At 42.8% G+C, this 10,218-nt stretch overlaps 1 protein-coding gene across 1 annotated transcript; it reads right to left on the bottom strand.

Annotated features, from left to right (window-relative positions):
* Positions 1–2,033: 2,033 nt before the first annotated feature.
* Positions 2,034–8,912, bottom strand: wnt7ba (wingless-type MMTV integration site family, member 7Ba). Its single transcript, XM_041030051.1, has 4 exons — positions 8,830–8,912; positions 7,408–7,634; positions 3,475–3,746; positions 2,034–2,513 (listed from the first exon to the last, which is right to left on the bottom strand). Exons 1-4 carry the CDS (start codon positions 8,910–8,912, stop codon positions 2,034–2,036), a joined length of 1,062 nt encoding a protein of 353 aa, XP_040885985.1.
* Positions 8,913–10,218: the final 1,306 nt, after the last annotated feature.

The raw sequence follows: 10,218 nt of genomic DNA, 5'->3' as shown, positions 1-10,218 counted from the left end.
ACGTGCTTAATGTTTCAGTTAGATGATATGTTTACATAACTACCTAATAAAGTATTGTGTGTGTGTGACAAACAGCTTTTTGTAATGATTTTAATTAGACCAGTAAAGGCCAGATGTGACATAAAACTCAAGAGGCATTAAAGGATGCTCAGATTTTATTGGTAAAAAAGAAAAGATACAACTGTCCATGTTTGAAGGTGATGTAGACTTTGTTTTAGCCACAGAACAAATGACCATCAATTAGCTGTATCTTAAGGTATAACTATGCTTTCAGGAAGCAGTGAGTTGCTCCTTGTTACTCAAAGCGCTATATGACAACTGGAAACACAGAAATCTCTTGGATCTAAAGCTGCACAGTTAGATGTTTGCTGAAACGTCCAATGTCCTATCTACTAGTAACTTCCACAAATTTACTCATATACTTTACAGTGGTGGCCACAAGATTCCCTGGACTTTCCAGGAATCACTCAAGTTTTATGAGCTACTTTGAATTGTGAAGAATTGTATCAAGATGGACAATCTGGGCTACTTCCATAAAACACAAGAAGTATTTACAATTTAGGAACTTTGATCAAAGACATAAATTCCAAATAATTTATAGCTCTGAAATCTGAATACAATGACATTAGAAAACACTGGTAAATAGTGACTTTGTTTTCCATCTATAAATGACATAAAGTGCCACGTTCCTCATATAAAAATATACTCTTCAAATTGTTTTGTAAGTTATATAAAGCCTAAATAAACATTTCTGAATACATTAAGGGTGCTGTCCAAAAATAGCTTCGAGGCCTTTGATCCTCTCATACCCCCCTCTGTGTGGTTAGGGCACATGCCATCCACCCAGGCAGGCCTAAACCGCGCTGGAAGGCCTTGTGTAAGCAGAGGCCACGATGTGGAATTCCACGTCTCTGGCGCTCATGGGAATGTTGGATGTATCTGAACCTGATTGCACCTCTATGGAGTTCCACTGAGGCTTACATGCTTTTTCTCAGAAGTCAGGAGCCCTCTGAATACAAAACAATGAACACAGTCAGGATTGTAAGTGCCGCTGAAACTGACGAGTTGGGTGCTTAAAATAGTAAGTCAGTGGTTTCTGCCTCTTTGGCTCTTGGTGTAACAAAGGGTCTGGGCCCTGGGGGGAATATGTCCATGAGAGAGAGGTCAGCACGGCATTCGACAGAACCAACCCACGAAATTACTAATGTCCACTGAAAAAAAAAGAAAAAAGGAAGAAATGTAACTGTGAGTGCAAAAGAAAATGAATGTATTGTAAAATACCCCACTGAGCACTGATAATGGATGAAAATGAAAAAAGGGATTTAGCTGTTTAGTGGCTGAAAATGTGACTTAATGTGTCTATAGATCTGTTACTCCCAGGCTGAAGTGTATCAGTAGCAACTGAAGATAAAAGAAAGAGGAAAATTGTTGAATTGAATTTGCTATTGAGAACTAGAAGACTTACAGTTTGAAGGTTTTGATATTTTTACATAAATAATTTTGTTTTATTTTCAGTGTTCAAACAGAATACAGTGAGCGTACAGTTAAAAGTATTCCGCTGCCATCTTTCAGTCTCCATCAGGGGCAGTCTAAAGCACTTTGCTTCCAGTTAGCGTGTAACAAAAGTCTTCGCAAGATCCAACAATAGTCCTTGTTGCTTTTCCTCTTGTGTCTGACATCTGCAAGCTACATTTCTGCAAGATGTGTTCTTCAAAATATTGCTTTGCTGGAGGCAAAAAGAGACCATCAAATCCTTTCACCTGCAACATGTTTTGTGCCACGTCACAGTTTTGCACCAGTATGCAAGCAAATATGTTTCTGAAATGTTTGTGCTTATTTTTCCCCAAAACTCTCCGAACCTCACGTTCCGTTTCACGTCTGTCTTTCCTCAAAGAATTCCAAACAGGATGTCAAAATGTGCAAAATGTTGAATAAATACTTCCAAGTCCTTCACTTCAAATTTGTCATAATCCCCTTACCTTCGACCCATGTCCATTTTCCCATCCTCACTTGCCCCCCCACTTCCTTGTTCCCTACTTGCAGGTGAAAACTTCCGATCTCTCACTGCAGGTGTTGCACTTCACGAAACAGCACCAGTGGAACTTGCAGTTGCACTGCCAGACACGTGTGTAGTGGTGCGTGTTGTAACCCCGGCCACAGCACATCACATTACAGCTGTCTGTGTGGGTCGAGGTGCCGTTGCAAAGTCTGCCTCTTGTCCCTGTGCTTCCTGTGGCTGTGTCCTCCTCGCAGTAGTTGGGCGAGCGCTCCAGGTAGACCAGGTCTGTGTCCGTGGGCTTCTGGTAGCCCCGGGCCTCTTTGAGACGTAGGAAGGAGGGTTGGCGGAGCCGCGAGGCCCGGACAGGCTCTACTTGAACTGCTTCGCTGTAGCGTTCCTTCAGCAAGTAACCGATCTCTCTGAACTTGGGCAGGGTGATCCAACAGGTCTTAGTGGTGCAGGAACCAGATACACCGTGACACTTGCACTCCAGCTTCATCCTCTCCTCTAGGATCTGATCACATTAAGAGTAGAGACAGTTAAAAATGTATATATTCTGTTGGAGAAATGCATACATTTCCATTTTTAATTCACATGTCCATGGCTTGAGTTTGAAACAGTTAATAGTAATTACATAACCTTAAAATCTGTCTCTTTTGGTAAGCTGGGCTTTCTGCAGGCATTTCGACTTTCAGCACACTAACCAGTGTGCCAACTTTATGTCAAAAACCTGGGGAAAATAACTCATACCCCAAAACTCTAGTCTCTAATTAACGTTACCTTTCTTCGGACCACAAAATGGCGTGACAGCCCGAGAAAACTGACCAGAGCTGTTGTGCAACCAAGCACGTGTAGAGTTACATTGTGGTTTGAACCAGATTTATGTTATAATGCCATTCAAATATTTTCGGATGAGAAAATTGACAGGTAACTGTTTTCCCTTGGGACTGAGCTTAATGTTGATGTGAAAAAAAAAAATGGGTCCCCTCATTTTTATGGTAGATACATTTCGATTCCAAAACAGTACCAAACAGTTTGAGTTATTAAAACAACTTGTCCAGAGCACTATATCTGTCCCACTGAAAGGCTATCACAAGCCGCCGGAGTTTGCTCTTGACTTTGGTTGGTTCAGTGTGTGCAGTGGTGCAGAAGTGTGGTCTGTGGTGCAGCAACTGAGAAAGGAAGAGAGAGAGACTTGCAATAATATCCTCTATCCTGACTGAATGCGTAGTAATTCAGTCAATGGACTGTAGGACCATGGCACATCTCCACATTTGGCAACTGTATCTGCCAAGTCCTACATTTCTGTAACACTTAACACTCCCACACTTGCATGAAAATACTCTAGTGCACAGGAGTTTGTTTAATCTTTTCTGCATGAGTAATTTGGCAATTTTTTTTTTTTACCATTTTAAATGGATATTATTTTATACTTTTGTCCTACATTCGATCAAGGTGACTTTTGCTCACATTACCTTTCGTCCCGCCTCATTGTTGTGCAGGTTCATCAGCCGGCGGGCGTTTTTCTTGATCTCTCGGGCGTCCACAAAGCGCCGCGAGAACTCCACTCCGTACTTAACGTCGGCCGAGCAGCCTCCCCACTTCCAGCCCTCCTCTTGGTCGTGGTAGCCCTGCTTCTCGCGGTCACAGCCGCACTGGCTCAGGTTGCCTTGGCTACAAGCTGCAGTCACTGCATGGGCAACCCCGGCTGCAGTGATGGCATATGTGAATGCTGCCTCCCTGCTGCCTAAAGAGAATACAGAGGAATCTGAATAAATTTGATTTGGAGAGGAAAGTAACATAAAAGTACTCATTGTTACGACTGAGTAGATTTTTCTTGTACCGATACTTTTTTGTAGATATTCTAAAATCAGTAATCACAGTAAGGCAGGAATATGTTTGCCATACAGCTTTGCAGTTATGGCAGATTTGGGAAGATATTCCTTTTTCAAGCAGTATGTAAGAAAGCTTTCTTTTGGAAACAGTCCACTGATTTTACATATGAAGTTCAGTGAAAACAGTTGTACAATCTCTTCTTGGCCTGAGACTTAACATTTTTAGCAGAAAGCCTGTGTTACAAACTGGGAATGTTGGGTTTGAAATAAGTGGGCATTGCTGAGATGCCACTTAGTTGCACAATGGGTAATGTAGGATCCAACATCTCTGGACCCATACCAGAGACTAAAGCTCAGGATATCTTTGCCACACAGGCCTGAGAAGAGGTCTGATCAGGCAGTGAAACCATATGTAGGTGAACTATAGGTGTTGTAGGGCCTTTACACTGTCTGAGGTGCCCCATTCAAGTGGTTAAGGAACATAACTGCACTGTCCACAGTTTGACTCTGGACAGGGACTTCTGTGGCATGCCAGGCCTCAGCAGAGAGTGTTGGGTGTGTGGGTGCAGGTAGAGAGGAGTGGTACTGGGACTCTTGAACACACTGTAGCACTGTCTAGTGGGCCAACACAGCAAAACACCAGGTCAGAGTTCATACAAAGAGGTTTCTAAGTCATGGCCATTGGTGAGAATAGTGGAACCAGTTGATTGATTGATGATGGGTTGGACACCTAAGTGAACCGTCGTTGCCTAACAAGCCAGTTGGGCCATCCACTGTCGCTTAACCTGAGAAAATACCTGTACAATGGTGAGGTTAGGATTCAAGAACGCTTTAAAGATGCCCTAGGTTGGAGAGTGGTAATTTTCTGATATAATTAATAACCACTAGTAAGTATTAGTTCAACTAAATAATTAGGAATGACAGTTGGACTACTGAGCGGAAACTACAGAGGGAACTGCCTATCGAGCCAGAGGGGCCAACCACAGCAGCTTGCCTATACTAAAAAGAATCTTTAATCAGAAAAGGAAAAATAAACAGTCTCTTGTGAGCCCCCAGACTTACTGAAGTGCAGTACTGAATAGCTGGACTTCTCTTTCAAAGAAAGATAGTCATCACTTGTGTGAAGTGCATCACTGAGTTGGAGAGGAACTGGTTGGTAGAGTTTCACTTTGGCCATTTTATGATGTATATGTAATTATAATTAAGTACGTGCTATTCATTAGTCTTCAGATCAGCAGCTTTGGCACTTTCACTTGAGGAGTTTTCAACAGAACTAATCTTAGTATCTATATATTCATTAATGTCATATAAAGTTAGAGATTGTAGTAGTATATCATTTACTGATTTCTTTTTCCCTTTCTGCCTCATTTCATATCTCTGATCTGCATAAGGAGTCAGGCACAGTTAGAACAATAATCAGTGCGGTGAAGAAAACACAAGTGACATCTACTGGCTGACTAGAGGACTTTTTTTCTGTGTGTCTTAATGTTTTTCATCAATGGAATTTCTCACGCGGCTTAAGTGTCGTTCTGCGTCTGTGTTAGGCGGTCCGCATTATTACAGCAAATGATACTGCTGCGTTACATGTTGAAATAATCTGTGGCCAGGCTTGACTGAGATGTGCCCATTTCCAAGCTTTTGTGTGTCACCATTTGAACTTCAGAATAAACACATTCATATTTATGGCGTGGAGGGGGGAAATGAATTTATTGGCACAACAATTGGTAACAGGATATCCTCCCTCTCCAATCAGGATAATGCTGGGCCTTCGTTCTCCTCAACAGGCTAGAGTATTAATGCATGGCGTCTCTGGTACAGGCGATTCTAATGGCTCCCTTCCAACCTGACAGACTCACTCGCTGAAACCAACGGGCCTGTGGTTCCTCGGGTCCATAACTCAAAGCAAACTCTGAAGTCTTCTCTCATCAGGCTAAATCCACTACCCAATTCAGATATATTGTATGGTGAGCATTTCTCAAGGCATCAGGCGCATACAATAGCCAAACAGACATCTCTTCGCGCTGTGATTTGTTTTGATTGTACGGTAGTGCATGCAGGGTTCCATTGTTGCCATCCAGCTGCTGGAGCTGACTTCAATTAGTGGTTAGAATGAATCTCTCTGGTCTTTCTCAATGCTTAATGAGTTCAGAGGCCTGGCAGGTCAATCAAATGAAGCGGCGGATGGTACATGAGCGACATGAGAGGGGGCACGGCCCTGGCTTACCTTTTCTTTTTTTAAAAATAGCAAAAATGGACAAGAATGGGAGGAGGAATGTGACTCATTTTACGAAGAATCTGCGAAGATGCCTGGAAATCTGACACCTTTAGTTACAACCCTCTGATTAGTTTTTATATAGATCTAATTTGATTTAGTCATACTGAAAATTCTTACTTGGCAAAACCGTCTTCATGGAGAGGACATGAGGAACAAAGCTGAGCCCAAAGTGTCTCTCTGAGCTCGTTTACACACCACAAGAGAAAAGAGACATTTCCTCTGACAAAAGAAATAAAGGGATCCAGACGTCTGTCTGCCTGTCTCCCGTGTAGAAGAAAGTGATTGCTCCCAGAGCTGCTAGATTAAACATGGATCCAAACCCACAGCAAGACCGCAACAAAACATTTCGGACTGAAATACAATTTATATAAGAGGTTCACATTAGGAGCAAACAGGCTTCTGTGAGAAATGAAACAGCGAAGAACGTTGCCTAAAACCAGGGAGATGTGTTAGTTTCTACGTTTACAGATCGCGGTTATAAATGCTTTGAGAGGATGGCACACCCAGACAGGCCTCAGGTCGTGCTTCATAAGGAAGTCTTCACCATCCACTTAGAGCTGCTTCGCCGTGACAGCGTGTTGTGAGCACAGTGATGTTCCACACATCAGTTACAGATTGAACCTCCTCTGGGGGCACTATTAAAGCCTTTTGAGTTGGACTTTTTTTTTTGGTCTTAGTGTCTCAACAAGGCAAAGAAATCATTGCGGTTGTTGCATGTGGGATTCCAAACAGAAATGCCCTCATTCAAGTTTTGCCACCCATCTCGAAGTCTGTTTCATGCCACTTAGTTGAGCTACGCCACAGCTTTACAGGACGTCTGAGGACAATGCAAGATGAATGAGAAGACAGGCTGATGTCAAAGCACACAGCTCAACTGCTCTCTCTTTCGATTTAAGGAAAATAAGGCCACACATCTCAGTTTGGTTTAGATAGTCCAGTTAACATTCCTGTTGACGCACTTGTCGTATCTCATTTACATTGATCTGACTGCTGTTGTGACTGTTGTTGTTTGTTTACAGGTATACAGTCCTAGAATTCATCTCACTTTACGAAGGTGAAAACCAGTTTCGTCCCAGGGGCACGCCATTTCCTGTCATTAAAATCACTAATAGAGGTGAGAAAATGCCCCCCAAAAAAACAAACAAAAGGTTTTGCCCCACAAAAACTTTATTTAAAACCCTGCCCTCAGAGCAACTTCATTCACTCAGCCTATTTTGATTTTCTACTATCTTTACTGAGGTAAAAGAATTTAAAACTCCTTAATAAAACTTAAGAATCCGAGTTTCAAACAGACTGACCTACTCTCAGCTCTTGTCCAAAGACAGTCCTCTCGCCCAGGGCTGAGCAGTTCCACCGGCCGTAGCGGAACTGGTACTGACACTCATTGATTCCCAGCTGGGCGCCTTCGCCGATGACGATGATGGCGTCGGGGCGAGTCTGACAGAGGGCCCTCTGACGGGGGGCCAAACCTGGTATCTTGTTGCAGATGATGTTCGCACCCAGAGCTACCACAGAGGACAGCGCCCTATAGTCAGAGAGAGAGAGAGAGAGAGAGAGAGAGAGAGAGAGAGAGAGAGAGAGAGAGAGAGAGATTAATGACAGAAGAAAGAAGAGCTACAGCTTTTACAAGAAAATATAGTTCCCAGTCTCGACATCAAGACCAAATCACAAGAGACAGTAAGAGCATGCTCTGCATCGCTCATCCTTACGCCAAATCACATCATGAGTAGTTTAATGGACTTTCATAAAGACATGAAAGAGAACAATAGTTACTTTTAGAAAGGGGTCTAAATCCAGTTCATTTCTGTCTGCCCCTCTCTCTCTTCCTCTGTTACAGAAAACATGAACCACCACAGCTATTTTAGGTTTCAAGAGCTGCCCTTGTTATGAATGAGAGGCATGTATGGTGCAGCAATCATTCTCTTTGTGAGGGTCTGGCTCTTTTAATGTCATAAGAAAGAGCTCATTACATCAGCCTGCTCCTATAGGGAGACCATGAAGTTGTCCAATATTACTCTTTGCCACATGTTGCTTTCATATTATACTTGTCTGACCAGGTGCTCCCACACGACAAAGTGGTTCTGGTGTAATGTGTAAATCCATAAGAGCAGGTTATCTCATCATATTAGAACATGTAAAAATCATGCAGATTAAATATTGGCTTCATTCACCCAAATCTCCATTCACTCTCTGTAAGCAGTCGATTTATGACACAATATTAGAATGAAAATGACATAACTGCTCATGTTATGTGGAAAAATCTACAGCCCTTGTTCCGTGGCAGTCTGTAATTCCATTGTGGAATAAAATTAAATTGATTGAACGACACAAGTCACGCATTTCCCACCAGTGTTTCCTAAATTTTGGCTGACTGGATATTCCAAGTTACATTTTTTCCGTTTCCAAAATAATCTCTCTGCCACACCAGAACCAAAGGTAACCACAAAAGAAATTAAAAGCACAGTCATTTACTCCATTTAGCAGTTAAAAGCTGACCTTTAAAAGTGTAGAAACATGGTGTGCATTCTCTCGTTGTAATAAAACCTCACAGCAACCATACTATGCTCTCTCTCCATGTGCGATCTAACTTGACTGCTCAGTTTCCCGGTGCGTAATTGGCCATTTTACGCGTAAGGAACAACCACCTGCACATGTCAGGGAAGATGAAAATCTAACTGAGTAAGGATTAATGTGAGCAAGTGCATTTATAAGAAACCTACAGGTAGCTACCGCTGGTGAGGATGAGGAAGATCTGTGGGTAGTAGACGGACAGCAGCGCACTGCGAGACGAGATGATGAGCATGGTTGCGCATTGAACACCACTTGTGCTGCACTCTTGCGGTTTGAAAAAGAAATGAAGAAAAAAAAAGATGAGGATGAGGTGTGAACAAATAATATCCTTCTATCTGAAGTCCAGGAGTTAAACGCGGGAGTTGCCGTCTCTTCTGTCCACTGTTGAGAGGTGGTGCCTTCAGCTAGTGCAGCCGTGGCGCGCTGCGGCCGCTTCAAGCTCCGCTGTCCATGTGCTGGAGATGAGAGGCTGCATCCCTCGGCCGGAGTGCGCTCTGCCACCTGGGCTGACAGAGGGCTGGGTGGGAAAAAAGAGAGAAGGGGAGGGGGGCGGCGGCAGCTGGGGTTCCGGATGTCCGATACGCGCCGCTCACGTCTCCAAAAGTCTTGTGGCATTCCAGTGCCACAACAGTCCGACCCCCCCCCCCCCGCACCAAAACACACACACACACACTCTCTCTCTCTCTCTCTCTCTCTCTCTCTCTCTCTCTCTCTCTCTCAGTCAGCCGTTTGTTGATGCCCTAAGTTGTGAAGTTGGTCACAACAGGCAAAGTTGTGGTTGAAAATTGTCAATATTTGTTCTTGCTGTCTCTGACTAAGAGTGGGGGTCAGCTATTCATATAACGTTTTTAAAAACTTTTCTGTATAGTACTGTGAACCCTAATGAATTCAAAGTTCAGTTTTCTAAATAAAAGAATGTTAGTGTCACTTAACCAAATAATTACACAACTTATTTATGATAAAATGTAGAGCCCCTATATTTTATGGTTTTGAGTTTTAAAGTAACATGAAATCATGTCTTTCTTGAGTGATTTCAGTGGAAGTAACCAAACACTTTGTTGATTAAAGTGGCATTCAGCCGATCAGACTCTGGCCCTCAGCTCATACTTCAAGTTCTGCTGGTGTATCACCAACAATACGCCCTCATGTGGTGGCATGAAGGAAAATGTAATCATCGCGAAACATCTGACTATATATTGGTGCATGGCATGAAGTGCAGTGTCTGAAAAGTTTCTGTGCTTCATGCCACACATTTTTATGTGTGGTGGATATTCTTCAAACCCATATAATCTTTGCGGTGCCCAAGTGTAAAGCTTTGTTTGCTGTGGAACTTTGAAGTGAGTTTAAAAAAAAAAAAGTACAATGGGAAGGGACAGTCCTGTTCAAATCCAAGGGACCTTCAAAAGACGGGGTGTTTTATAGGTCTACTTCACAGAGTGGACCGAGGACAAAGTACATATTTTCTTCGCTTGTTGTTGACATTTTGGAGATTGAAAATTGAGACATTCTGAGCTTTACTTGAGCTGAATAAATAACCA

This window comes from Toxotes jaculatrix, chromosome 22 (assembly GCF_017976425.1).
Source record: "Toxotes jaculatrix isolate fToxJac2 chromosome 22, fToxJac2.pri, whole genome shotgun sequence".
NCBI classification, from domain to species: domain Eukaryota; kingdom Metazoa; phylum Chordata; class Actinopteri; family Toxotidae; genus Toxotes; species Toxotes jaculatrix.
Note: the sequence above shows the minus strand (reverse complement) of the source record. Positions and strands in the feature narration are given on the sequence as shown.

Coding starts and splice junctions, on each gene's coding strand:
- wnt7ba (XM_041030051.1), bottom strand. CDS start 8,912: ATGCTCATCATCTCGTCTCGCAGTGCGCTGCTGTCCGTCTACTACCCA. Junction 7,635..8,829: donor CTCACCAGCGGTAGCTACCT/GTAGGTTTCTTA, acceptor CTCTGACTATAG/GGCGCTGTCCTCTGTGGTAG. Junction 3,747..7,407: donor TGGACAAGAGCTGAGAGTAG/GTCAGTCTGTTT, acceptor TATTCTCTTTAG/GCAGCAGGGAGGCAGCATTC.